The sequence below is a fragment of the Prunus mume genome, linkage group LG2 (assembly GCF_029339155.1).
Source record: "Prunus mume cultivar Tortuosa linkage group LG2, ASM2933915v1, whole genome shotgun sequence".
Classification (NCBI taxonomy): domain Eukaryota; kingdom Viridiplantae; phylum Streptophyta; class Magnoliopsida; order Rosales; family Rosaceae; genus Prunus; species Prunus mume.
The window spans coordinates 17,522,383-17,549,167 of record NC_142699.1 but is presented as its reverse complement, the minus strand read 5'-3'; the positions used below and the strand labels follow the sequence as shown (position 1 = coordinate 17,549,167).

The 26,785-nt window shown below is 38.0% G+C and overlaps 7 protein-coding genes and 1 long non-coding RNA gene across 15 annotated transcripts; 5 read left to right on the top strand and 3 right to left on the bottom strand.

Annotated features, from left to right (window-relative positions):
- Positions 1-328: 328 nt before the first annotated feature.
- Positions 329-2,076, top strand: GLIP6 (GDSL-motif lipase/hydrolase 6). The gene is made up of 4 exons (XM_008245101.2): positions 329-818; positions 947-1,092; positions 1,226-1,691; positions 1,785-2,076. Exons 1-4 carry the CDS (start codon positions 554-556, stop codon positions 2,021-2,023), a joined length of 1,116 nt encoding a protein of 371 aa, XP_008243323.2. The 5' UTR covers positions 329-553; the 3' UTR covers positions 2,024-2,076.
- A 1,618-nt stretch (positions 2,077-3,694) lies between these two features.
- Positions 3,695-4,642, top strand: LOC103341559 (uncharacterized). Its single transcript, XM_008245102.3, has one exon. It carries the CDS (start codon positions 3,759-3,761, stop codon positions 4,329-4,331), a length of 573 nt encoding a protein of 190 aa, XP_008243324.1. The 5' UTR covers positions 3,695-3,758; the 3' UTR covers positions 4,332-4,642.
- Positions 4,643-5,294: 652 nt separating this feature from the next.
- LOC103341560 (transcription regulator) lies at positions 5,295-8,311 on the bottom strand. Of its 2 annotated transcripts, none has more exons than XM_089046278.1 (11): positions 8,179-8,311; positions 7,860-7,940; positions 7,699-7,769; positions 7,550-7,599; positions 7,191-7,264; positions 7,042-7,104; positions 6,586-6,673; positions 6,131-6,193; positions 5,978-6,057; positions 5,788-5,859; positions 5,295-5,697 (listed from the first exon to the last, which is right to left on the bottom strand). In XM_089046278.1, exons 2-11 carry the CDS (start codon positions 7,889-7,891, stop codon positions 5,631-5,633), a joined length of 660 nt encoding a protein of 219 aa, XP_088902404.1. In that variant the 5' UTR covers positions 7,892-7,940; positions 8,179-8,311; the 3' UTR covers positions 5,295-5,630. The 2 variants fall into 2 exon arrangements, with proteins under 2 accessions (XP_088902404.1, XP_088902405.1); XM_089046279.1 differs by having other exon boundaries at positions 8,155-8,269.
- A 1,542-nt stretch (positions 8,312-9,853) lies between these two features.
- QSOX2 (quiescin-sulfhydryl oxidase 2) lies at positions 9,854-14,035 on the top strand. Its single transcript, XM_008245104.2, is given in 13 exon segments — positions 9,854-10,326; positions 10,530-10,554; positions 10,638-10,644; positions 10,647-10,729; positions 11,225-11,406; positions 11,604-11,673; positions 11,775-11,843; positions 11,965-12,038; positions 12,124-12,274; positions 12,438-12,478; positions 12,790-12,936; positions 13,011-13,445; positions 13,623-14,035. Coding segments are annotated over 13 exon segments (1,527 nt in total). The 5' UTR covers positions 9,854-10,105; the 3' UTR covers positions 13,645-14,035.
- A 424-nt stretch (positions 14,036-14,459) lies between these two features.
- Positions 14,460-17,178, bottom strand: LOC103341682 (RING/FYVE/PHD zinc finger superfamily protein). 7 transcript variants are annotated; one of them, XM_089044605.1, is made up of 8 exons: positions 16,925-17,178; positions 16,023-16,333; positions 15,809-15,880; positions 15,611-15,678; positions 15,352-15,502; positions 15,158-15,238; positions 14,929-15,055; positions 14,460-14,834 (listed from the first exon to the last, which is right to left on the bottom strand). In XM_089044605.1, the coding sequence occupies exons 2-7, from the start codon at positions 16,281-16,283 to the stop codon at positions 14,933-14,935; spliced, it is 756 nt and encodes a 251-aa protein (XP_088900731.1). In that variant the 5' UTR covers positions 16,284-16,333; positions 16,925-17,178; the 3' UTR covers positions 14,460-14,834; positions 14,929-14,932. The 7 variants fall into 7 exon arrangements, with proteins under 7 accessions (XP_088900731.1, XP_088900728.1, XP_088900726.1 ...); XM_089044602.1 differs by having other exon boundaries at positions 14,966-15,055; positions 16,023-16,348; positions 16,925-17,176; XM_089044600.1 differs by having other exon boundaries at positions 14,966-15,055; positions 16,925-17,174.
- A 1,755-nt stretch (positions 17,179-18,933) lies between these two features.
- On the top strand, positions 18,934-20,226 carry LOC103341563 (putative fasciclin-like arabinogalactan protein 20). The gene has a single exon (XM_008245105.2). The coding sequence runs from the start codon at positions 19,055-19,057 to the stop codon at positions 20,081-20,083; it is 1,029 nt and encodes a 342-aa protein (XP_008243327.2). The 5' UTR covers positions 18,934-19,054; the 3' UTR covers positions 20,084-20,226.
- Positions 20,227-20,877: 651 nt separating this feature from the next.
- Positions 20,878-25,188, bottom strand: LOC103341564 (uncharacterized). The gene is made up of 9 exons (XM_008245106.3): positions 24,654-25,188; positions 24,089-24,276; positions 23,375-23,553; positions 22,710-22,994; positions 22,559-22,617; positions 22,418-22,454; positions 22,235-22,306; positions 21,728-22,049; positions 20,878-21,537 (listed from the first exon to the last, which is right to left on the bottom strand). Exons 1-9 carry the CDS (start codon positions 24,784-24,786, stop codon positions 21,109-21,111), a joined length of 1,704 nt encoding a protein of 567 aa, XP_008243328.2. The 5' UTR covers positions 24,787-25,188; the 3' UTR covers positions 20,878-21,108.
- On the top strand, positions 25,061-25,632 carry LOC148919754 (uncharacterized). Its single transcript, XR_016123739.1, has 3 exons — positions 25,061-25,188; positions 25,314-25,438; positions 25,525-25,632. It is a non-coding gene; the product is annotated as an uncharacterized LOC148919754 (long non-coding RNA).
- Positions 25,633-26,785: the final 1,153 nt, after the last annotated feature.

Here is a 26,785-nt window from a genome sequence, read left to right as displayed (position 1 = left end):
TTAAAAAGAATCTTCATGCTAAGTTAATGTTGAAAATAGAGAGGATTTTCTCTTTCCATTTTTGTTTGTTTCTAAAATCTCAACCATTTAAAAGAAGTAAGTGCAACATTTTATTTGCTTTGCTAAAACAATATTGCTTTGAAAGCGGAAGGACGAAAGAAGTCCCATCTACAAAACCCAATCCAGAGAGAGAGAGGCACACAGTAAAGGTACTGAATAGAATTATATGAATGGAGCAACTAATGTTGTATGATGAACAAAATAAATTGATAATTAATTAATTATAAATCCATGAGAAACGAATGTCTAACAAAAACAGCTTTGTTTTGTGGCGGCTAGCTACCTACCTGCTGATAGAGGTACTGAATAATACTGATGAAAAATGAGGCTCTTGATGCACACCACACCATGCTCGTGCATTCTGTTTCATAATTTGTCTCCACTTCTTCACATTTCTTTCTTTCTTTTTCGCCTTTTTCATGGCCTGCATAGCTTTCCCTTTCCCTTCTCTAATTCATATGTTCTTAGTACATATATATAGCACTTGGAGAAAATGCAAGTGGTCTTGATCATGATGGTTGGACTAGTTTTCTTTTTTGCATCTATTTTCTTATCTGTTTCCTCGGCAAAACATTCTCCGTCCAGTGTTAACGTTGTGTCTGGGATCTTCATCTTCGGAGACTCAATCTTCGACGCCGGAAACAACCACTTCAACAAGAACAGCACCGCTCAAGCAGATTTTCTCCCCTACGGCTCAACCTTCTTCCACTACCCCACTGGCAGGTTCACTAATGGCAGAACTGTTGCTGACTTCATTTGTGAGGCCTACCTTACCTATAATCAAGTTATATTATTACTAATTTTTATCATCAAATATATTAATCAAGTTATTTTCTTAAATTATTTGAAAATGGTTTTATATTATTTTGTATGTATCTATGTGCAGCACAATTCATGGGCATTGATCTTCAAAAACCATATCTTGAGGCACAGATTAAAGTTCTCAATGGAAGCGTCAAAGATTATCCCTCCAATGGCATTAACTTTGCCAGTGCTGGCAGTGGTGTTTTGGAGGCAACAAATCGCGATTTGGTAATAAAAATCGTACTCTTTCCATGGAATTTGGAGTAATGCTATCCATGAATGTCAAATAAAGTGTTTTAATTCACAATTTTGACAACACAAACATCTTATGTAATCACGCCTATATATATGTGGATGCCAGGGCGTGACCTCACTCCAGGAACAATTACGACAATTCCAAACACTGGTGGAGCAAAACCAGATTAACAAAACCCTAGTCCAAAACTCCATCTTCTTGTTCGAGTCTGGTTCCAACGACATCTTCAGCTACTTTATCCCAATTGACCCTCGAAAACTTGACCCCGACGCCTATGTGCAAACCATGCTAACCCAAGTCTCAAAATTCTTGGACCAAATCTACAAACTCGGCGCTCGCCGAGTCTCCATATTTTCACTGGGACCTGTTGGGTGTGTCCCAGCCAGGGCCCTCTTGCCAGGCACACCCATTGATCGATGTTACGGGAAGATGAATGCTATGGTCAACAAATTCAACAAGGGTCTAGAAAGCTTGGTCAACGATACGCCTTCTAAGCACCGCGGTGTGCTCAGTGTTTATGGTGCAGTGTATGACATTGTTCAACACTTTCGAGCCACTCCTACACGTTACCGTATGGAATGTTCTTTAAATCAATTAATCACCCTGTATACTAAACTAAGACGACATTGATTAATTAACATGCTAATTATGATTATATATGTAGGGTTTTCGGACGTATCGAGTGCATGTTGCGGAGAAGGTACTCTAGGGGGAATGATACAGTGCGGCAAGGAGGGCTACAGGCTTTGTCCAAATCCCAATGAGTTTTTCTTCTGGGATTATTTCCATCCATCGGAGCGTGCTTACAAGCTCATATCCAAGGCCTTGTGGGCTGGCATGAAATCTCGAATTAGACCCCTTAATTTGAAGACACTAGTCAACATTAGCCTCCCTCATGTTTGACCAAAACATTTGATGAGTAAAATGACATATGTTATTGTTGGGAGTTTTTTTTATAGTTGGACTCATTTTACACCTCTAAATATATCCAATTAAGACTGGAACGAAATAAGAGATAATCCCACGTCTTATCAAAGAAAATAACAAGAGCAATATCCATTTTTTAATTATATTTATTACTTTTGTTTTTGTAAATATATTCTTCTATTCTTTTGGCCTAGCCCATAGCAACATTACAACAATCAAATTTAAAGTTAAATTTGATGTGGACATGCTACCAGTTTATGCAACCAATTTAAAGCATGTACTAGCTAGCTAGGGCACCACATGTTTTGTTGGTTAAATATCGTTAACTCATTGAATATAAATATATTCAAACTAAACTCCAGCATAAATGAGTAAATTGAGGGAAAAAAAACTCTGTCTGAGTCTGAGTGGGCGCGGCTTAATTATTGTTTGGGATAGGATTTGGATAGGCTGTCCGGTGTCGATAAAGAAATGACAACTTGCATTCTTTGTTTCGTTAACTTATATGTGGTCTTCATCTGCAGCCCTATATCCGCATGCCCCATATACTGTGCGATCCCATCCAATATAGATATATCATGCATCACAAAGACACATTCTCAACTGTTAGGCATGGCTTGTGTGAAAGCCCACCGACAAACAATACGAAATGGCAGACATTCCAACCTAATTTGTTCGTGTATAAACTACTATGTATTTGAAGTTTTAAGTTAACGTTTCAGTTTTTATAATCAAACCCAAGCAAGCGATTATGGTGGAGTGAAAATTAGTCTACTAAACTTCAAACTCTTGAATTATCTAAACTGTTAAACTGTCGATTTTAAAATGGTCGGTGCCACAAAATCCTGAAGATTATGGTGGAGTGAAAACTAGTCTACCAAACTCTAAACTCTTGAATTTTCTAAACTGTTAAACTGTCGAATTTAAAACAGTCAACATCACAAAATCCTGAATATTATAGAACAATAACACTTAATTGGAACCAAAAGACACCAATTTAAAAATGAAAAAATAAAAAATTTCATCCATGGTTGAAAATCATCAGCAAGAAGTAAACTTGAACAGTGGGATGAAGAAATTAAAGCGCAAGTTCTTCAATCAGGAAAAATAAACAGCGAAGGACAAGGGTAGACAAAATGGAAGAGCCATGAAACTCTCTTGTTTCCTATGATTAAGGTGTACTTTAGGTGCGTGTTGACACCTCCAGTTGGATTTGGGCTCAAAGTAAACCCATGAAAAGACATTATTAAATAATTAATTAAATGAATTGCTAGAAAAATTCCAAGTGTTCTAGTAAACTATTGGGGGCAGCGAGTCACCACCAGCAGCTGGAAACTCTCAAAGTGTGGAAGGTAACTTATGGGGCCCACACGCATTCACAGCGAAAATTCGCATGACAAGGAGGAAGAGGCACGAGGCATCAAAGTTTGAAACACATGCTCCTTCGCCTACTTTTCCCAGACGCGCATATTTCTTTCCTCTTTTTTGTTTTCAATTTTAAACTTTTTGGTAAAATACCAAACAAGTTACACCCACAACTCCTATTTTCAAAAGCACATGATTTTATATTTATTTTTATTAATTTTATAATATGAAATATTCCGACTTTGATTGACTCCCTCTTTCCCTATATATACCCCCTCCCAACGTTTTTCCTCCCAAACCAACCAAGCCAACCTTCTAACCAATTTTAAGTCGTCACAAGTCTATAATGGGAAACTACATCTCATGCACTTTGGCCACGCCTCTGATCAAGAGCTCCAAATCAGCAAGAGTGATCTTCCCAAACAGCGCCGTTCGACAGTTCCGGGAACCGATCAAAGCGGCGGAGCTCATGCTCGAGTGTCCGGGCACCTTCTTAGCAAACTCTCAGTCTCTCCACATAGGCCGCAGATTCTCCGCTCTCGGCGCCGACGAGGAGTTGGAGTTTGGCAATGTTTACATCATGTTCCCGATGAGGAGGCTCAGCTCTATAGTCACGGCCGCAGACATGGCAGTGTTCTTCATGGCGGCCAACTCCGCGGCCAAGCGCATATCCGGCGGCAAGGTCAGGATCTTGCCCGAAAACGGCCGCGAAGGAGGAGAAATGGTAGGAGCCGAGAGCGGGAAAGAGAGTCATGATGATCAAGATCAAGATGGTAAAGGTGATCGAGGTCCACTGAGATTGAGTTTGGATGGAGTTGAGGGGTTGCAGGTGGCAGAGTTTCAGTACAGGTTAGCCGCCTGTAGGTCAAGGAAGCCTGTATTGGAAACCATCAAAGAAGAGCCGATTTCTTCAAGATAAATATGATTTTTTTTCTTCTTCTTATTTTTCTTTAAAAAAAAAAAAATTAGATAAGGGAATTAATATCTTATTAATTTGGCTTGTAACTGTAATGGTGGTGGTCGCTCTGAGGTTTTTTTTTCCAAAGAGAAGGGTGAACGGGAGAGAGAGATTTGATTTGGTGTAATTTGGGGGAAATGGAATATAGTTAATGTGTGACTTTGGTTGGTGGATAATTAATCACCAATTTACTATAATTACTATTGTAAAGATTTACACGTGTTTGGTGGAGAAAATAAAAGTCAGATCGTAGTTGGATTGCTTTCATTTCACACTATAGTTTTCACTTTAGTCAACAAAATATCAAATCCAGATCGTGATTGAAATGCAGATTAACAAGATAACTATGCCAGTTTATTATAAAAAATGAGGTAAAGAAGACTGGTGCCATTCCACTCGTCTCTCATCCCTTTTAAAAAAAATTTAGTTGCAACTAAAGCTTGTCAATGTTGTGATTATGAGTTTTGTTAACATATATTTTGTCGTTATGTTTGATCCAAAATGGTGTGTTGTTCCATGAGATCATCATAGTAGCAGCCCCGTTACAAAAAATGAAGTGTTGTTGCCATCCAAAAACAGGAGTTGCTTGCAAACCCAATCTATGCTGCTTAAGCAGCTCATTGACATGCAGGAGATTAAAACAAATACAATTAAAGAAAGAAACAACCACAAAATCTGCCAACTTAGGTTACCTATTTCTTTTCGACTAAAAGGAGTAATAGAAAAGTTATTTTCGAGAGTAATTCTCTACAGATCCTTTTAGCTTTTCAGAATAGGAAAAGTTGTACCCATATATGTCATATTGTTATTGTATATGTGCTTTGTACTCTCTATTCTTATTGATCTAATAAAATTCTATTGCATTTTTATCCCAAATAAAAATAAAAAAAAAGTTTACCTGTTTCTTTTAGAGAGCTGCTCAACTTAAAAATAGCAGTTAGCTTCTGACTAAAGCATTTAAGCGAACATAGTTACATCAAGATAAACCGGTTTACAGAAGGAATATCTTGTACACGAGTTGTCCGATATGGCATTCTACACACAAGCCTGACATTCAATTTATTGAATTTGACACAGATTTACATATAGCATTAGTCTTACGCACATACGATACAAGTTACAACAACATGCATGTTGGCGAGAAACAGCTAAACCTAATTCTCACGCCTCCGAGTATGGGCCCTAAAGCTTTTACATAACTAGATAAAGGTTGTCAAGTATCTTTGACATATTAACCAACGGACCAGCAGCAGATTGCGCTCAAATGTCCATGCCATCAAAAATTTCGCCATCTTCCTCATAGCACAGCCCATCAGCCACCAAGTTACTGCCAAAAACAGCGAGTAAAACATAAAACCCCTTAGCCAATTGGTAATTTTTGGGAACATTGTTAAATTTTAATATGACTGTGACCCACCTTTCACAGCTCAGACGGAAACTCACAACACGTTTAAGTTTTCTATTATAGAAAAAGAAGTTGAATGACCATCTGAAGGAAACAAACAAAGCACGATGTCAACGTAAGTGGTTAGAGTGATGATGATACATCAACATCATGATATGTGCAGCATGTGTAAATTTCTCAAGCAACCAACAGGATAACTCACACAGCTCCTCTCTCAAGAAACGGATCAGCATCAGAGTCGGGAATGTAACTGTAAACTTCACATTCTGCTAATCTAACGACCTGCAATACAATGCATCAGACAATTGCCTCCTGGAACAGTTTGCATTCCAACTTCTTTTGAAAATATGCTTACCTCATCCAAAGCCTTGTACAAAGCTTCCAGCAAGGAACTGCCCTCATTGGTCTCTGTCCATTCCTGAATTCAATGGTCCCAAGAAACCAGAGAAAATTATCAACAAAGTCTTCGGCATAATAAAGCCTTCAGTATTCTATAAAAACTAAATGTCATGACAAATGACAATGCACAAGACTCAGCATCTAGTCACCAATAGAACCGAAAGCGAGAGAAATTAGAAACCAACTCTTCAGCTAATGCAACAAACAATGAAATACTGTGCATGAAATGTCCGAAACAAGTCAAGGTATCAAAGAGTATCAACACAAGTTATTATCAAGTAGGAACCAATCGACACATCAGTCAGACAAAGTTACCTTTGTGCAAAACGAGAAAATGCAAGTAGGTGACATGGTATTCTATCGTTCATTACCAACACAACAATGCAAGCACAATTGTTAGCATAGCAATACCTTTGATGCTTCAAACATATAGGTATCGAACATTTGCTTAAAACTGTCCCAGCTTTCCTCTGTGAAGAACTGGTGGGCATTTACTGCACTGGAAAACCGCAAAGATGTAGGCAATACCACAATACAAAGATACTATTTTTAAAAATCCACGTAAAAGCATCAGAGTTCAATACAATCCATAGTGATAAGGAGCAGAATCAAAAACAAAATCCACCACATAAATGTTCAACATTTGAGACTTGGGAAATGGAGAGACTTGAACTCTCAGCTCCATGTAGAGCGACAGTTCAAACTGTCTGTCAAACCTCTTGACAACACTCCCAATGCAAACAGAAGAGGATTATAAAGTGGGTTGCCATGTCGCCCAATAAGCTGACAGTGGCATTACCCATAATCCTCTTGTTCAGGCCTCCATGAAACACAAGATGTTTAATACAGTACAAGATACAGGGATACCTGAAGTCATAGTCCGGATACAAGTGATAGAGTGTCAAAACCAGGTAAATCAATGTCTTCCGGCTGGAATGAACATAAAGTATCAAAAATTAAACACCCATGAGAAACAGCCTGCAACTTTCCAGATCTATCTAGTTAACATTGGTCACCTGGATCTGGTCAGCAGGAATTCAGCAGGTGAGGAAGAGTCAGTGTCCGAAGATTTCCCAAGATAATCAAGAATCTGATATTTAAACATAAAAATAATAAAGATCAAGATGTCTTACAAGAAAACCTTCGGTTGTTGTTTAAAAACAGATATGCAGAAAACAAGGATCACTTAATGATATACACAAACATACAGATGATACATATACATATTATCCATGTCTCTGTATTTGGAGCAAAAACTGAGAGGAAAGGAAACACAAAATAACAAATGTACAGAGAATGATAATAATAATAATAATAATAATAATAATAATAAAGGAAAAATAAAACATATCTGTTATATGTAACCTGATCTTACCTCATTCTCCAAACTGAGAGACAATTTCTTATCCGATCCCGTGTGTTTACCTAGTAATTAAAACATAACAGGAACTAAATCCTTCAGCAACAATCTACAAACACATTTTCAGAAAAAGAAAAAAAGAAACCGAACAATTTTGTACTTACAAGAGTAAGCTTCAAGACAACCATTAATGGTTCGCCCTCCGAGATTCAAATGACTAAAGAAATCATTTAATCTGCAAACGTAAAGCCCAAAACGTTACTATATTCACAAAAACGCAGAGAATAAATGGGTCTAAATTAAGCGGGTGTTACAGTAAATCTACCGTTCCAACGGGGTGTATTCCAAGAACTTCATATTCAGTGGATGTCGAAGGCAACCCTATGATTACAGGAAATTGGAGATCCTGTAAAATAAACAAACAAACAAACACTTCAATCACATACGTAGAATTCACAGCACACACAAGCAGACATCCAAATACGAAAATGAAAACAAGAAGAAAATAAAAGCATACTTAAGCACAGAAACTACAAGCAAGCATTTACTGAGAATTGGATAAAACTATATATACCACAAATAAGCAAAAAGAGTAGATTAAGAGGAGCAAAATGACGAACCGGAAACACCTTAGAGGAAATTACCAGAATTAGGGGAAGGCCCCAAATTGGCCGATTTAGGGTTCGGTCAGAACGGGATCCAGAGGTTTCAGACAGCCCCAAAATTCGAATATTCCCAAATTTGAAAGACAGCTCTTAAGGTCAAGCCTACCACAATATCAACGTGTGGGTCAATTATTGGACAAGGGCCACGTGTTTATCTTTCGGATATTGACCACAAAAGAGGCCCGGCCCATTTGGCCATCTCGTCAACTAGGCCAGCGGCCTTGACCGTCCATGTTACAAACTTTTTGGGACCCAAAGGCCTATATGTTACAAATGAAACCTTTCCAAGCTCCAAGGACTTTTTTTGTCTGTTTTTGTTCTTATTGTTTTCTTTTTTGATAAGGATTGTTCTTATTGTTTTGATTGGAGCAAAAGCTTCCAAATAGTTTTTTGTTTTTTATTTTTATAGGAACTTCCAAATAGGTTGGCTTCCGACGAACTAACACCATCACCAACTTTGTTAGAAAATGTAACAAGTAAAATATGATAATATAATATTGAAATATAATTAGAACAAAATTTTCATTAAGATTGATCTAGTATTTACTATTTCGGCCAATGCCATAGTTTGACTCTCATCCTCATTTGTATCAAATAAAGAAAGGCTTATTTATGTACATGTCTGCTATGTTTTCAAAGTTGTCTCAAATTACCACATATGCTCTAAAACGTCTCAAAATACTCCTTACACTTTTAAAAACTGTCTCACGTTACTCGTTCCATCAATATTAAGAGACGTTTCGTTACGTGGTGTGAGCCCCACTTCTTTTAAATCACTTAACAATGGAGAGTAAGGATTATTCAGTTTCAGAAAAAAGGGAATTTGGGAGAAGAGGGCTAGGGCTATTCAGTTTATCGCTCATCCACTTTGAAATCTACATAGCATGGCCGTAGCAACGATACCATCGCAGCCGCTTGATGAAACCTTGGAGCTCGGGCTGCTTCACGTCCCCCCCTTCAACCCGCCATTAATGAAGCACTGGCAGAATGGAATCCCTAAGGTTTTGAATATGCCAAACCCTCATGTGCAGAAGCTCAAATGGGGGTGATGAGGAGGAGGGCAGCACCTCAATGGAGTAGAATAGTGCACCAAAAATCCTAGACATATTTTCATAAGGCTGCTGGACAAATTTTCATAAACCATACCCTCTTCTCCCAATTTCCTCTTATCATCCAATTTCCCATTTTATGAACTGAATAACCCTTATTCTCTATTGTTAAGCGATTTAAAAGAAGTGGGGCTCATACCATATAATGGAACGTCTCTTAATACTGATGGAACGGGTAACGTGAGACAGTTTTTAAAAGTGTATGAGATATTTTGATATATTTTAAAGTACATGTTGTAATCTGAGACAATTTTGAAAGACAAAGCACGTATATAAATAAGCCATAAAGAAATGAAATGGCCGCAATGACTGAATAAAAAGACAAAATATGGTTAACCTCTTCGCTGATAAAGAAATTAAAAAAACGTATATTAATTTATGCCACCTTAAATTTCTTTTATAATATTTACCAAATAAATAATATTTTTTTTAATAATAATAAAATCTTAAAAATCAACCTAACATGGAATGGAAGAAACAGGATGATCCAAAAACTTGAAAATTGAGTAAAACCCTCGCGAGCACTTGCATTCGCTGAGCCCGGCAGCTGTGGTAGCTATAGAAAAGAATACGTAAAGCGCACCCATTTCCAGTGCCCACCACAGCACATGACAAAACCTTGAACCTCCTCCTCCTCCTCCTCTGCTAATTTTTTAACACAGACACAATCTCGCTCTCTCACTCGCAGATCTCTTCTAGAAAACTCAAAACTCTCGCAAAAGCCTTGCTCTTTTTTTCTCAACGGTTTTTATTTTGATTTCTTCATTTTTGGCTGCTAATAGTCGATCCAATTTCTCATGTCTCGTGCACTTTGGCTTCTGATTCTGAGCCTCTTTTCGTTGACCTTCACACTCTCCGCTTCTTCTTCCTCGTGGGGATCGCGCTCGATCCTCCGTGCCGTCAATACAGACAACGCTGATGTTCACGACTACGCCGTCGAATTGAATGCCACGAATTTCGATGAAGTCCTCAGAGACACCCCTGCCTCCTTTGCCGTAGTCGAATTCTTCGCTCACTGGTCAGCTATTCTGAATTTTCAATAAACCATTCGTTTCCACGCTCGATTTTCTCTTTGGTTTGTTCATTTTTTCACTGTTACTGGAGATTAGATCTATTAGAGACTAGACACTTATTCTTTTCACTAAATTTTTATTTTTTACTCGCTTATTATAGCTGTTGTTATGAGAAGTTTAATCCTTTTGTTGTTATTTGACCTCACAGGTGTCCGGCTTGCAGAAACTATAAGGTATGCTATAAAATACCCCACCTTTGTGTTTAACAATTTCTGATGGATGTTGTTTGTCTTATTGTTTATACTTCAATTTGCAGCCCCATTATGAAAGGTTGCGAGGCTTTTCAATGGGCCTGATGCTGTGCATCCAGGGATCATATTGATGACAAGGGTGGACTGTGCTTCAAAGGTTTAGATCTCATGTGTTGTGTCTCTTATGTTTTCTTTTCCAACGTTCTTCTTCCCATGTGGTGTGGTTACTTGATTTCTTAAAGTTACTTTCTTTTGCTGTAAAAGATGGCCTATTTTCTGAGCAGTTTTTAGTGAAGGCTGGGGTTGCCTTTCTGTAGGGCGGTTGGGGCGGATAGGATTGCAATTATTTGCTCATAGAATGATCTGTAAGAATTCCAGGTTGAAGTAAAGAAATAAATAGATTCTTTAGAGAGCATCTAGTAATGTGAATACACCATTAAAAGAGATAGCTCATCTTCCATAGCATGACCTAAAGCTTCATTCATATTTAACTTTCTAGTCTCTGTTTGTGTAATTATTCTGATGTTTGAGACTGGTATTTTGCCATCTCGTTTGAATTTGCATATTACTTCTTTTCTGTTTGGTTATTAAATTATCAAGATACATTGCTTGGTCCTTAGACCCTACCTTTTTAACTTGTTTGGCAGTACAGATAAATACCAAACTCTGTGATAACTTTTCTGTGGGTCATTATCCTATGCTCTTTTGGGGACCTCCATCTAAATTTGCATCTGCCCGTTGGGAACCTACACAAACCAAAAGTGATATACGTGTCATTGATGATGGCCGCACAGCTGATCGATTGCTTAGTTGGATCAACAAGCAAACAGGCAGGTATGATGTATTTACATCCATTGTCAATTTGACCGAAATTCTTGTTTAGTAATGCATATTTTATCCAAAGAAATCGTCCTCAATGTTTAGCACTTCATTAGAATCAGTGCGACTTCATTGAATTTGCCATGCATTTCAATTCATTAGTTGTAGTGTCCATTTGAGCTTCACGTTCCTAACACTCCTTGAGGTTTCAGCTCATTCGCCTTGGATGATCAGAAATTTGAAAATGAGCATCTTTCATCAAATGTGTCGGACCCTGGGCAGGTTAGCATTGCTATAAAGTTGTGTTACTTCTAAGTTCTAACAATTACAGTAGATTTCTTTAATTCAAAATATTAACTTTTGCAATGCATGACTTGTGAAAGATTGCTCGGGCTGTCTATGACGTTGAGGAAGCAACGTCAACTGCTTTTGAAATCATCTTAGGACACAAGGTATATCTTTTTTTCCCCTCTTTCCACCCATCTGGTGAGGATTTGTTGTTTATTTTTTCGGTCATTTGTCCACTTTATTATTTACAGATTTCACTATTCTTGTGTATGCATGTTCTTCCAGATGATCAAATCAAATACACGGGCTTCATTAGTGAAATTTCTTCAACTTTTGGTGGCTCATCATCCTTCTAGGAGGTAAAAAAGTCCAATTATTTTGTCATTCCTCTTTACCTTTGTAATATTTTTTGTTTCATTATTTCACTCTAGATAATTGTATTAGGTGCCGAAAGGGAAGTGCAGAGGTACTAGTGAATTTTGATGACTTGTGCCCACTAGATATGTGGTCAGCTGACAGACAGGAAGACCAAGATGTACAGGCTGCTCTGGGGAATTTTCAGATTTGTGGTAGAGATGTTCCTCGAGGATATTGGGTAGGTACATAAAAACGCTGTATTTGACAGGAAAAGATCAATTAATAATAATACACTGTCTTCTCCATAGTTTCCTTTTCTCTTTTTCATAATTCTGTTCTTATTTTTATGGATATGGAATAGATTACTTATTGTCTTTGCTTTCTTTGGGTATTCTTCACAGATGTTTTGCCGTGGCAGCAAAAATGATACCAGGGGCTTTAGGTAATGGTTCATTACTGATATTACCAAAAAGCTGTTAAGTGGTTATATCTAGGTTGTTCTTTTGTACGCCTCTAAATATATTAGAATTTTTTAATTTTTTATGGTCAGTTTGTGCATCTGACTATTAGGTTGTGAGACCGTGAATATGATCCAGGAAACGTACATGACCTTTTAAAGTTAATTCATTAAATATTTGTTAAACTAATGTCGCTCCACTAACATGTATATTACAAAAGCATCATTTCAGAATTCGGTTGGTGGCATGCATTTGAGTTGTTTTTCTTTTTCCCTCCTTTATTTTTTGGGTGCAGCTGCGGATTATGGGTTCTTCTACATTCACTTTCAGTTAGAATTGAGGATGGAGAGAGCAATTTTGCGTTCACCACAATATGTGATTTTGTGCATAACTTCTTCATCTGTGAGGAATGTCGCCGACATTTTTACGATATGTGTTCAAGGTAAAGTCAACTGGAAATAATGCATTTTTAAAATTTAAAATTTCTTTTATCTAACTCATTAACTTAAATTTCAGTGTTTCTACTCCTTTCAACAAGTCCCGCGACTTTGCCCTTTGGCTGTGGAGTGCTCACAATAAAGTCAATGAGAGATTGATTAAAGAGGAAGCCTCTTTAGGAACTGCTGATCCCAAATTCCCAAAAATGATTTGGCCTCTTAGGCAGTTCTGCCCATCTTGTTACCTCTCTCGTAGCCAGAAAAATGATGGAATTGAATGGGACCAGGATGAGGTGTTCAAATTTCTGAAAGAATATTATGGGAAAACGCTTGTTTCTCTTTACAAAGACAAGGGTATTAATGGGAATGACGGGACAAACAGAGTTCTTGAAGATTTGGTGCCCTCAACAAATGCGATTGTGGTGCCTCTGGGGGCTGCATTGGCTGTTGCTGTTGCTAGTTGTGCATTCGGAGCGCTTGCTTGCTACTGGCGTTCACAGCAAAAGAGTCGGAAGTATTTCCACCACCTTCGCTCTTTAAAGAACATTTGATAAACTCTTTCAAAAAGGGATAAAAGAACCAGAACTCAGTGGGAGAAAGGGTAAAAAAAAAATCAAAGAAAAAGGGAGAGTGAGAGATTGTCTGGAGGTTTTTCTATTTTCTTATTTGTTTTTCTTCCACCAAATTTCAGGCCAAGGAGAAGCTGGAGCTAGTTTTGTTGCAAGGGCAAACCTGCGCACAGACAATAAGGTGCGCAGCAGAGGGAAGTCAGGCTCTTAGTAGGAAAGCAGATACCGACTTGTATGAGATGGCCTGCCGAGGTCCTCATCTGTACTCTATTTGATAGCTTTTCTTCTTTCTACATATAATGAGGACTGTACAGATTTATACAATCTTAAAATTTTGGAAGAGATCGTTCTAGATCCTATGCGGCTTTGTTTTTATCTGTTTTCTGCATGGATCTAGTCAAAAGATTGGGGAAACCATTGTCTTGATAGACTATACATTATTGCTCTTCAAATCCTTTTATATCTAATGTACTCGAATTTCTAAATGATGAAGATGAATTGTACGCATTTGAATATGAGTGTTACTTCGTGCCAATGATTTGTTGCAAAAGCTCTTTGTGAATGTGCGCACCAAACGTGTACTAAATTGTATCGTAGTGATACTCTCTCCATTCAAAGGGAAGTGTTACAAACAAGATTTAAAGTACGCGAAATTATGAGCAGAAATTCCATGAATGCATAAAACATAAGATGGATTTCTCTTTTCATCAGTCAATTTATGCTGAAAGAAAAGAAACGTACACTGAAGTTTAATTTTCTCTTTTCTGGAAGTGAGAAATGGATTCATTTGAAAATGATGGACGTAAAGTAAGTTTATGTGGGTTAGATCAGTTGGTCAAGGCAATGTAGCCGCCTTTTACTCGCGAATTCAAACCCATGCCCCCATTAGAGTAGTTTAAAATTACAATGGAAGTAAGCAACTCACATCGTAGCCGGTTTAGGCATACCGACTCATTAAATGATGCAATTATCAACCTTTTATATACTGAATGCTCGTAGTCTGGGACTTAATTGAGGATTGAGTAGTATTATCTACATTTTGGCATACATTTGTGTCAGCTCTGGTTGCTTGACTGGGTATTTTTCTCAGTATAATTTCTCTATGTATGTATATATACTGTAGGATACTTCCCTAACTGTACATATGATGACGAGACACGCCCACAATATGGAAACTCACAATTTTACAACAGTTTCCACTATACCGACAAAGAGCTGATGAGACCAAACTTCCATTGTTGAATTTAGTGAACACGAATGACATGGGGTTGGGGCTCAAGCTCCGGCCGAAGGATTGAAGGTTCTGTTTCTTCATCAGAGGAAGTGGAAAGATCCTATTTAACATATGCAGAGAGTGAGAGAGATGAATTAGCTCAGCATTATACTTAAAAGATCAGATGAGAATTAATATGATCATTAAACACATACTTATTTAGGAAGGGATTAAGGAAGCATGCATGCTTACTTGATGGCCTCGGCGGCGCTGAATAGCAGTTACTGCCCTCACAATTACATATATTGGCAGCACAATCCCAAGAGTTCGTAAAAGCAACAACTACACACAAACACACAAGATTCAGATGTTGCAGCTTCACCTTACTGATAAGGTCTTGATGAGAAGAATTATAGAGTAGAAACTAAGCCATGAAAGGTTTACCATAACGAATGGGAAAGAGTATTCTTTGTTTCCATTGATTATGAGAGGAAGCGTATGCCGTAGAATCAGCAGGATCATGAACTGCACACAAGAAACGAACAACCTTAATAAATTTGTTCAGATATGATCACCAAGACAAGAACATGTAGAATTTCCGAGGGAGAGAGAGAGAGAGAGAGAGAGAGGGCGATTACGATGAAAGCGAGTGAACGACAGCATAACACATTTCTTGCAGTAGAAGCTGAATACTCATCGTAGTCAGGATTAGTATTCAGGAAAGCACGGTCGGTCGAAACCATTGCTATAATGCGCGGGCTGTCCCTTTGCGAAATCTCCCAGTTTCCCCTGTCATTATAGATTTTTGAAACAAGGTTTGGTAAAACCAGAAATTTAATCAGAAAGAAAGCTGCTTATGAGCCCTGCTGCACAGAGATTATTATATAATTTATTTACCTGAAGTTCATAGGTATACGCCCGAATTGAAACAGTGGAGGAGGAGCTGTATAACCAGGTTTGAATTGCTGAAAGTTAAAAGAACTTAATGTCAGTGAAGGCTAATAAGTCTGATGCAAGGTTATTTTCCAGATGATCAAATAAAATTACTAATTTGGAAGGAAAATGGAATTAGAAAAACCAGATTAATGAACCCACCTGGTGGCATATCTCACACACTGTGTCACCTTTCTCATTGCACCACCTCTGTACACATCTGCGGTGCGCATACTGCAACATCAAGAACCAAATTTTCATTTTTAGGCCATGGAACACACCAAAGTCATTAATTTTTTCTTTCTAATTTCTAGAAGTCATTAAGCCTAGAACCAAAATTAGATGCACAAACAGGCATAAACATTTGAAAACTAACCTTTAAGCTGCCACAGCAAGAGCAGGGTGTCTCCATGTTTGAATCTTGATCCTCGTCCTGGCATATTCTGCATTCTACTAGCTTCCCAGTTAAGGATGATATATCCTGAACATCTATTATTTTCTGGCAACAGCCATCAATTTTCGCTTTGTCGATTGCTGAGGATGTGGCTTGCATCGACCGGTTCCTGCTCTCAATTGCAGCTTCTAACGTGGATTCGGTGATTAATCGATCCACCAACAATACAAAGTGTTCCCCCATCCTCAAAATCTCTACAACCAAAGGAGTTCACAGTGTTTGATGGAAGCCCCCTGGAAAACAATAGCCTGTTGTAGTTAAAACATGACAAATTGTTGAGCTACATATTGGAATATAGGAAATATAATTCAACAACTCTCACCACTCAATTGTTGAAAACATGAAAAACTAGAGACCTGAAAAATAAATGGGCGATTTCGGAAAGTGGATTACCCTTTGATGGAGGAAGGGAAACTGAGAAGAAAAGGCATGGAATGGAAATCAACACAGGCACACAAGGTTGCACGGAAATATTAAAAACTCAACCAAAATGGATAACTTAGGAAAGTGGAGGTTCCTTTATGAAACAACAAATTAAAGAGGCTTTAAAGGAACTGCCAACACATAACTACAGAAATCTCAATCATCACACAGCAACAGAAAAAAAAAACCTCATAAAGAAACATGCCATGACATAGAAAAGCAAGAAGAAGTAAGTACCCAGAAAAGGAAACAGAGAGGGAAAGATGAAAAGAGATTGTTCTCTCTGAAGCCAAAAAAAAGATACCTTTTTTCAAACCAAGGCCTAAAAGGGGTTGAAAGCAAAAGCATGCATCAAGAAAAGAAGGAAGAATATGAGAAACGGAAATGGAGAAGAGACTTACAAGAAGAGGTTATTATATTCCTGAATCTGAGAAGAAAGCTCTGTTTCTCTCTCTGAGAAATCTCTCTGTTTCGGAATTAAGCAAAGGGATTGAGTGACTTGTTTGTAGGAACTCAATTCACAAGCCACAATTACATCTAAATACAATTAATTAACATTTATGTTCTAAGTTTGTGGCATAAAATAAACACATCTCTCTCTCTCTCTCTCTCTCTCTCTCTCTCTCTCTCTCTCTCTCTCTCTGTGCAATATGTTTATGTTGGCCTCTTCTATTTATATGTATTAATTGTAAGCTTAGAGAGAGAGAGATTCTAACGGGAAGCTCAAGCCTCTGCGACTTCCACGATTCCTTTTACTTTACCGTTATTTTCGTTTAGACTGCCTCAACTTAACTTCCACGGGAATTTCATTTTCTCTTCTCTCAGGCAGCACACCATCATTATTTTTTGCTGCTCATGACATGAGGTCACAAACCCACAATACGAGTTTAATGAAATTAACCCATCTCAACCCTTAATTAAGTAAGTCTTAACCGTGATTAAGATTGCATTAAACCCAAATCATGCGAAAACATGGAACAAATATGAAGTCATATTAATTTTGTGTGACCGATTTAAGATATATTTTCACAATAAAATGAGTGGGGAAGAGATCATGTAGGCAAAGAAAGTCAAAGATTATTTCTAGCTACCTTCCTAGCTTTTGACGTTGATCTCCGAATTTGAAGACATCTGACTTATTGAGCAAAGGTTGGCTCTTTGAGAAGCTCTATCTGTTTGCCACGTGTTTGGTTGACCCTCTTGAGAGGAGCTCTAGTAAGTTCTCCTAGTTGTGGTGTTTGGTTGACAATGATCAAATTAATTTCATAATCTCTTTGATTGATCAAATTAATTTCATAATCTCTTTGATTGATCAAATTAAGTATGAAAAAAATCCCATTTTTTAAAATAACTAACATGGTTCTCATCATCTTTCCCTTTTCCACGCATGATGCATGGAGGTAAGAGGTAGGAGGTGGGAGAAACTCTAAACATGCAACCTCAAAAGTGATTAGTTAAATATATACATATAAAAAAGTTTGGAAGTGATTTTAGAGAGGTCAATAATTACTTTTGTGGAGAATCATTTCTCCAAATAATCACTTGAAGTTATTTGTGTTTCTCTCCAAAATCACCTAAAATCATCACTAAAAATGATTATATAAAGAACCACGTAGAAAATACTTCTTCCTATAAATGATTATGATCTATCAAAAATCACTTTCAAACGAGCCCATGTTCATGCATACTAGCTAGATGCTTTATCCCAACTTTACGTTGATTATTGATCGCTAATTTAACAAATGGGTTTTGTCCATAAGTTGGATGTGGGGCACCCACATGTTAGTCCTGAACTGTTGCGTCACCAAATCAAATCTTTCTCTCTCTTTTTCGTGACCTAAACCAAAATTAATACAAACTTAAGACTAATACTCTAATATTACGTCATACTTTTATTTTTTTCTAGGTATAGTTTAAGCAGGTAAGGTGTGGTTGATCAACAAACATGTTTAGGATTTGCAGGACCTACGACTACACGAGCATGCTTATAAAATTAGCATGATTATGTGGATTGATTTTGACTAGTGGAAGTAATTAGTTCTTAATTTATTTTTGTAGGAAATTGACGTACGTCTAATATGCAATTGGTGCATGTTCTTCTATAATGGAGTTGAGTGGGTGAGCTGATTTTTCACTTTCTTATATTTTAATTGGTGATCATGGAAGCCATGTAAGCTTTTCAATTTAATTACTTGAATTTTATCTTGGGATGGATGTTAAATTATCTTCCAGAATTAACTAGATGAAAACGAGTGTGTAAAACTGTAATTCTATTTCTACAAACGACGGTCCTTCTCGTCGTTTCAAATCCAACCGCCTAACCGACTCGTTGTAACGAACACCTGAACATCGACAAACCACGTACCGCCACCTGTCTACTATTTCCCGCTAAAACGAAAACCAGCCCTCTCTAAATTTACATCCAGTGCCACTTTCAATCTCTCACTCTTACTCTGCAACCAACAGAATCACTCACTCACTCAAAGAAAAAGACCTCCTTTGATTCTTGAAGCTCTCCATACCATCTATCAATGGCCGCACTGCTGCTCGTCTCCCTCATCCTCCTCTCACTCTTCTCTCTCTCCTCTTCCCTCCCCAACCAAGCCGTCCTCGACGCCGCCGAAATCCTCTCGGATTCAGGCTTCGTCTCTATGGCTCTGACTCTCGAGCTCGTCTCGCAGTCTCTCGTCCCACAGTCCCCTTCTCTCACCATCTTCGCTCCGCCAGACACCGCCTTCACCCGATCGGGTCAGCCCTCCCTCTCTCTGCTCCAAATCCACTTCTGCCCTCTCCCTTTGCCCCTCCAGACCCTCAAAGCCCTCCCCGCCGGCACCAAGATCCCAACTTTGCTATCTGGGCACTCTCTCATCGTCACCACACCCTCCTCCGGCGCCCCAATTTCACTCAACAAAGTCAAGATTACATCCGCAGGGCCCCTTTACGATGATGGGTTTTTGATCATTTTCGGAGTTGATAAATTTTTCGACGCCAATTTTCAGGTTCCCATCCCAATTCGGAGCCCCGTTCCAGATCCGGTATGTGGGTCTTCGACATCGTCATCGTCAGCGAACGTTACAACCACAATTGGGTTTCCGGGTGCTTCTTGGTTTGAAGGATCGAGTGCGGTTCTGAGGTCAAATGGGTACAATGTCATGGCCTCGTTTCTTGATTTACAGCTTGTGGGGTTCAAGAACCCGAATTCGATGACTGTCTTTGCTCCTCTTGACCAGGCAATTGAGAACCCTCTGCAATACCCTTCCATCTTTCTCCGACATGTCGTTCCCTGCCGGCTTTTGTGGAGCGATTTGGTGCTTTTCAACGACGGGACTGTTTTGCCGACGTATATGGAGGGGTTTACTATCACCATCTCCAGGTCTGGTGACGTGTTGTTGCTTAATGGAGTTCCGGTTTTCTTTGCGAACATGTACTACAGCGAGTCCTTGGTTGTTCATGGTCTCCGTGAGAGTCTTGTAATGCCAGAGAAGCCAGAAGTTGCAGATGAGTCTTCACCTGAGAGTGGAACCAACGATGAAGTGCCTTTTGATAATACTGAGTTTTAAGAGACTTTGATAATTTGCTCTGGTGAAGATGAAGATCTTCAGGAAGTGTTGTTTCTTACAAACAAGTGTCTGTTTTCTGAAGAATTTTCTTTTGTCAATAGCTTTCTTGTAATAATATGGAAAGATGGTTCTTTTTGAAGTTTGATTTTGTGGATAGGCCGTCTCTTTTCCTGTATATCTGATTGTGATTCAGAAATGTAGAGATAGGCATTCAGTGAAGATTAAAGCCTTCAAAATTTTACAAAGAAGAAGAGTACTTGTTCTGTAGTGTGCTTGTTCTGGATTTAAAAATTAAAGCTTTGTGTAATTTGAATCTTGGACGCATTAGTTGTCTGCTCTGCTCACGCCACTGGATAAGCCCTAGGTTGCTTGGATCAGACGGGTCTTTGTTGTATCTTTTACTAAATGGAATGACTTTCTGTAATCTGGAAGCCAAGTGAAGTCCTAAAGCATCATTTTGCGTCATTTCTTTTGGGCCAAAAAGTCATCTTTGTGATGCAAGATGTCTCATGATTTCAACTGTTTATGGACCCAAAAGTACTTCAGACAGTATTTCTTTCTCAGAGCTTCATTAATTTTGCAAAACATCTTGACAGATATGTTTCAGGCATTAACCAAACACCGCAAACATAAACTTCTAATCCAGACATTGCCTCCTCCAAGCAGGCACCATTTCAGCATAAGTGATGCGTGAAGGGATCAATTTTAGCCATAATTAAAGCATAATGATCGTCTTCTTTGATCACTGCATAATAATCAAGGGATGTGAGCAGCATTGGTTTCAAGCACTAAACTGGATCAAAATACTTCCTCAAAATACTTCTCAGAACCAAAGGCATTACAAACATCAACAATATTTAGATTCCTTTAACTATACATAAGAAACTCGATACAGTACAAGAACGGGGTATTAGCCCCCAACTCGGAATGGAACTTCGCCCCACTCGATTTTTCTTTTTTAATATTCACTCTAAAAGATGACAATAGTAAATCCTAGTTGTATAACTGTTTTCTACACTTAAGACCTAGACTTCATTTGATGACGATACATCAATGCTGCTGCTATTGTTGGTATTATTGTTGGAACTGCTCTTTTTTCTCCTGCCTATCGGTAAGGATAGTTTCACAAACACTAGCTCCCTTCTTCCGGGGCGGTTTGCATAGAGTACCCAGAGAACAAGACAGAGCAAGACTCCAACTGATATCAGGGCCAACCCTGCATTCACAATTTTCAGATAATGGTCCAATGGAGGGCAATAACTTGACGTGATTGTTCGAAATGTGTCTCGAACAAAATTACAATCCTGGAGGCTCAATAAGGGTGGAGTATAGTGCTGAAGTGCATAGCTCTCATTAACTGCTGCAACCAGCTGAGTGTAGATGTCTGGGCTTATCCTTCCAACTGTGGTGCACATCCCAGATACCGAGACTTCACATGTATAGTTCTGCCAAACCTGAAGAATTCCAACGAACCAAATATTTGTTTAAGCAAGCCATCATACATACTGCCTTATCTGGTAATTTCAGGATGTTGTATTTTCATCCCCTCAATGCATGTTACGCAAATCAAGCAGCTTCCAGCAACATATATAAAGACACCAAATTATCCAAATTACTGAAATAGTCAAAGTCAATGATTCTTACCAAAGACGCATTTGAAATAGACACCTCTTGATCCCCACACTGACTATCTCTCAACTGAGAATCATATGGGTAACAGAGAGGTGGCATCAGAGGCCCGGACTGATTGTAATAATAAGGATTGGCATGGGATGGATACGTATTGGCATATGTATAGATGAACTGGTTGACAACATTTACAATGTCGTTGATAACTTGTTTACTCTGGCTAAGTGTCTTATTTGTGGTTCTCTGGTCAACACATGGAAGGATGTTGCTAAGTGCTGTTTCAGCATGAGGATGTTCTACCCACTCTTCCATGGCCACGCAGGTGTCAGACACAGTACTGAAACACAAAAGATAAAAATGAAATATATTTCAGGTGAGAGGCATTAGCATAATCCCTGCTGGATCAGGAGGCATAATACAATCACAATCACCATAGTACTTTGTTGAGTTTCTGATCCACCAGATAATCGAGTAAAAAGAACATGAATATAAATATTTCTATCGAAGACAACATATTCTTACTTGTTAAGGATCACAAAGACTCCAGAAAGAATGAATGTAATTGCTACAAGTAACCATCCACTAACAATAAATCTGAAAAATATGACGGCTTTGTCAGACGGAGATATGGAACCCCTCCAGAATGTGAAGAGTGGAAGAGTTAATACAAATTTTAAAAAATTGACAAATACAAGGACAACTTACATGTGGATCGCATGTTGGTGCCCAAGGATGGACAGAACTGCAACAAGATGCATTAATGAGTTACAAAGAGACAAAAAGTGCAAAATACAAGAAGACCAAATAATAGATTTCATTCATCAAGTTGTTTAGGGTGATACATACAAAGACCAATCACAGCTAGGAGAAGCATCACTGCTGCCACGGTGATTAAAGCTGAACGCCTGCAACATTTAACTCGTTAGTACATTAAAAACATGGGGTTTCAGTATAACCCCTTGATTAGATAGTACTACGGAAGTTTAAGAAGACATACACAGCACTGAAGACTCTTTTTACTTTAACAGAATTTTCACTTGTCTTCTCTGTCAGTGTATTTGCTGCAGTGTTCAGATCTAGATTCAGCTTGTCAATACCATCCATGACATCAGAAGGTAAGAAAATCTGGGCCACACTAATAGCCTTTGCAAGGGACAGATACTCTGTGACATTTCTCAGAGTCTGTACAGTGTAGTCGGACTGGTTTACAACATAATTTAGAGTACGCATTGCTTCGTCATGAAATTCATCTTGCCCAACAGAAAGAAGAATACATCCAATCCTGTGTGATTGAGAAGGTACAGCATATCATGTTAGAAAAGGGACACCTGAGAGATGCATAAGGGGACAAAACTGCCTTCCTAGCACAACAGATGGCCAATACCATCACGTGTGGACCTTACTAAGTATATGTTGAAAATTTCCCCACACCAAAAGGAAAGAAAAAAGAACGTTACTATATACAATCTTAAGCCAAAAAGATGAATTTCCCGAACGATTGTTTTTTTTGGTGTGCAATTCCAAATATGAACCAAAATAATTGTATGTGAGAAGAAGGGCAGGAAAATGGGCAAAAGAAACATAAATTCAACACCAAAGCTAATAATATTAGTTAGTTTAGAACAATATCCATATGTATTCACATGAAGTTCAGAGCATTACGCAGCAGCACATGTGAAGACTAGTAGCAGAATCAGGCATATCCTCTGTGAGCGGTGTGATTCTTCCTCTTTAATGTTTATTCTCCATCCACAGCAATGATGAACAACAAGAACCATGCCAAAAGCAACAAACCATAGGACAGAAATAATGAAACCAGCGGCACCTGTAAATCCAACCGACTGCAGAAAAGAGATCATATTACTAAGGAATACATGAGAAACCTAAATGTACAAGTAATAATATGAGCATCACAATTCCTATTATTATTATTACTAAATATTTATCTAACAGCAGTTCAAAGAGGCAGAACAGAACGAGTAGGTACAGAGAAAAAATTAAGCTTTATTGGAAATTTTGATGTATCATCACATAACAAAATTGCATTCTAGTGGGCTGCCTCCAGTTAGATATTAATTAAATAAAATTATGTTTCTCACCATAGAAAAAAATAATAATAATAATTTCAGCCAATGAAAGTTAGATCTCACTATTTCTTGATCATTTAAAATCTTCACACTTTTCATCACAAACAAACAAGCATCATATTTTTATATGATATCATATCCAATAAGTTAACAAAAGGGCCACGAATTATGCTATAACAATCAAATTCTACAGCCTAAACCAATACTCGAGCTAGATTGATTGCAAGTATGCACACATTTCATAAATCACAATCAACGAATTAAATAACAAGAAGGAACCAAGACTTACCGCCCAGTAGTGCCGATTAGCAATGTCCCAGCCTCCGCGATAACGCTTAAACCGGCTAAGAATATCTGGCCTGTTGGTCCTTTTAGCCGCCAAAACAAGCGTGCCTTGAGGTGCATCGCTTGCAGGCCCTGGGGATTGTGCAGTATCTTCTGAGATTCCATTTCTCCACGACCCTAGATTTTCATCCACTGAAAAAACAACAAGAAGCAACGTTATAAGGTTAGAAAGCTGCAAAATTTCAGCTGCTGAGCCATTCAGACTTGAAAACTCTCAAAGTAATTTTGAAAGTAAAAGAAATGTTATTGGTTTGGAACAGAAGCATTTGGCTTGTTTGTTTGCTGAGTAATAGTGGAAAAAAGATTCGATCTTTCATGAAAATAAGAATAAAGATGAAATGAAAAACTGGCAATGAATTGGGATAAAGGTTATGTATTGTTACGTTGTCTTGAAACCGAAAAACAACAATGACTCCAAAAATCTCATTTTCCATTTCTTCTCCTCCTCAGCAACCAAAGAAGCATACAAGATAAAACCCATTTAAACAATCGAATTAAGAAAAACGTACCTAGACTAAATTTGAGAGTATCTCTGGTGGGTCGGAGTCCATTTCGAGTTAGAGCTGAAACGCAGCTCCCAGAACCCAAAACCAGAAAGAAGAAGAAGAAGCAAAGAGAGGTGGCAACCAGCAAGCGCGTCATTTGCAGAGTCTTTCCACTCTCTGTTCACAAAAATCTCAGGACAGAAGCCAGATACGAATCAAGCCCATTTCCAAGATTTGGTCTAGGTACAAAACCCAAATCTTGAAAAGGAAGTATAATTAAAATGGTGAAATGAGTGAGTTGTGTGTCAGTGTTCTAATCTGGTCACATTCTTGGTGGTAAGGGATTTATAAGAAGGCAAAAATGGAGTCTCCAAAGTCACATGGGGGTGGGGAGGTGGGGTAATAAAAAGGCGGGTGTGAAATGAATAAAGGATTGCTTAGCGCCTCAAAGCCTCAGCTCCCTCACTCTGTTTCTCTCTCTCTCTCTCTCTCCCTCTCTCTCCCAGTTGAAATATGAGTGCGTTAAGCAAACCAACACAGTTCCATAAAACCCACAACTGTTTGTTTGCTCCCCCTACTTAATAATTTATACCACTTTTCTTTATTTGTCCTTTCTGCTTTTCTTCTTCTTTTTCTTTATTTTATTCGGTTTACCTTTATCGCTTTTTGTTTTTTATTTTGTAGGGGCTGCTCACATTTTCCATTTTCATTTAGTGTCCCATTGGACCTCTGGTCCTCACCAAGTTGCCATTGTCAATTATATAAATGCTTTACATTCTCTGCCTTCTTCGTGGGTACTCATATAAAAGGTAATACTATACACTTCAATTATAAACTGAATTGGAAAGTACTTTCAATATGAAGGCACTGAATGGAATCTGTTTCGGATTTATAGCGAATGAGAACAAAACGGAAGTATCTTTGGAGGGACGGAATGGATTGGAACGGAACGGCATGTTGACAACTGACGTTGCTTTTCATACTTATCTGAATTATATGAAAAATTCTTAATAAGTATTTTGTGTTAAGAATTAATTATTATATTATCCTCTGTTAACGGATTTCGTTATTTTGATTTGAGCTAGTGCGTTTGGTTTAGGTGCACCACAATCGTCATATTTTTGTATGAATATTATTTCTGAATCGAGATCAGTCAAAGATTGCGACTCAACAAAAGCTTTTCAACCTGTTTATCCATCTAATCTACGAGATCCATGGCATATAAAACGCATCCGCTTCCTTATGCAAAAAATTTCCATAATATAAAAATGTTTGCATTTATATAATATTCAGAAAAAGTAAAGAGAAAAAGAAGGGCGGGCACCAAAAGTAAACCAAAATTGATCCAATGAAGAAATTAAGTAAAAAGATTAAAAAAATAAACCCAATTGATTCACAAAATCGTGGTGCTCAACAGGTGATTTGGAGGCGGCAAGATGCTAATTGGGTGGGCTGTTCGAGGTAATTTAGGGGCGTAGACCGTGATTAGGGAAGGACACGTGGGACCAGCCGACACTAACACGGAATTTGGCAGCGACCAACAACGTCAAAAGCAGCGCGCTCATTGCCGTGTGTCAAACACCTGACCTCATCTCTCTACAGTATATTTGCTCTTCTTTTTTTTAGTAAAATATATTACGCGCATAAGGTTTTTTATTCTTTTATTATTATTATTCATACAAACAAAAATGAAAAATGAATATATTTACCGTTTTTAAAATGCCTAAAAGCGCAAAGGATCATTAGTGTAGTGGTTTGAAACTATTTGAGTCCTAGCATCCGTGTAATGTATGTATATGCAGTCCGATCTTGCCCAGGGACAGTCAGTGTGACTACCCTGGGCCATTATTCAAGGGGGGCCCAAATTTTTTAATTATAATAAGTGGTATATTATATTATTATAAATTGATCTAATATTTATCCATAATTTTTAGGAATAGGATATTGAGATGAATCTGAAATTTTGGAACAAAGGATCTATGACGAGAGTTCTAAAATAAATTCTTTGATATTGGCTTGACTTGCATTCTTGACATTCTTTGACTCACTGGTGTGGTATCTATAGTTAGACATTTGTTTTCATTATTTAGGAATATGGAAGACATTGCTCAAAGTCTAAAAATATTTTCGAATAAATACTTTCTCAAAAAATCCAA

Coding starts and splice junctions, on each gene's coding strand:
- GLIP6 (XM_008245101.2), top strand. CDS start 554: ATGCAAGTGGTCTTGATCATGATGGTTGGACTAGTTTTCTTTTTTGCA. Junction 1,093..1,225: donor AGGCAACAAATCGCGATTTG/GTAATAAAAATC, acceptor TGTGGATGCCAG/GGCGTGACCTCACTCCAGGA. Junction 1,692..1,784: donor AGCCACTCCTACACGTTACC/GTATGGAATGTT, acceptor TTATATATGTAG/GGTTTTCGGACGTATCGAGT.
- LOC103341559 (XM_008245102.3), top strand. CDS start 3,759: ATGGGAAACTACATCTCATGCACTTTGGCCACGCCTCTGATCAAGAGC.
- LOC103341560 (XM_089046278.1), bottom strand. CDS start 7,891: ATGAAGTTCTTGGAATACACCCCGTTGGAACG. Junction 6,194..6,585: donor ATATGTTTGAAGCATCAAAG/GTATTGCTATGC, acceptor CATTGAATTCAG/GAATGGACAGAGACCAATGA. Junction 5,860..5,977: donor TTTCTTGAGAGAGGAGCTGT/GTGAGTTATCCT, acceptor TGTTTCCTTCAG/ATGGTCATTCAACTTCTTTT.
- LOC103341682 (XM_089044602.1), bottom strand. CDS start 16,283: ATGGGGGAACACTTTGTATTGTTGGTGGATCGATTAATCACCGAATCC. Junction 15,679..15,808: donor TGTGTGAGATATGCCACCAG/GTGGGTTCATTA, acceptor TTTAACTTTCAG/CAATTCAAACCTGGTTATAC. Junction 15,239..15,351: donor GTCGTTCACTCGCTTTCATC/GTAATCGCCCTC, acceptor TCTTGTGTGCAG/TTCATGATCCTGCTGATTCT.
- LOC103341563 (XM_008245105.2), top strand. CDS start 19,055: ATGGCCGCACTGCTGCTCGTCTCCCTCATCCTCCTCTCACTCTTCTCT.
- LOC103341564 (XM_008245106.3), bottom strand. CDS start 24,786: ATGACGCGCTTGCTGGTTGCCACCTCTCTTTGCTTCTTCTTCTTCTTT. Junction 24,277..24,653: donor TACTCTCAAATTTAGTCTAG/GTACGTTTTTCT, acceptor TTGTTTTTTCAG/TGGATGAAAATCTAGGGTCG. Junction 21,538..21,727: donor CTATTTCAAATGCGTCTTTG/GTAAGAATCATT, acceptor GGAATTCTTCAG/GTTTGGCAGAACTATACATG.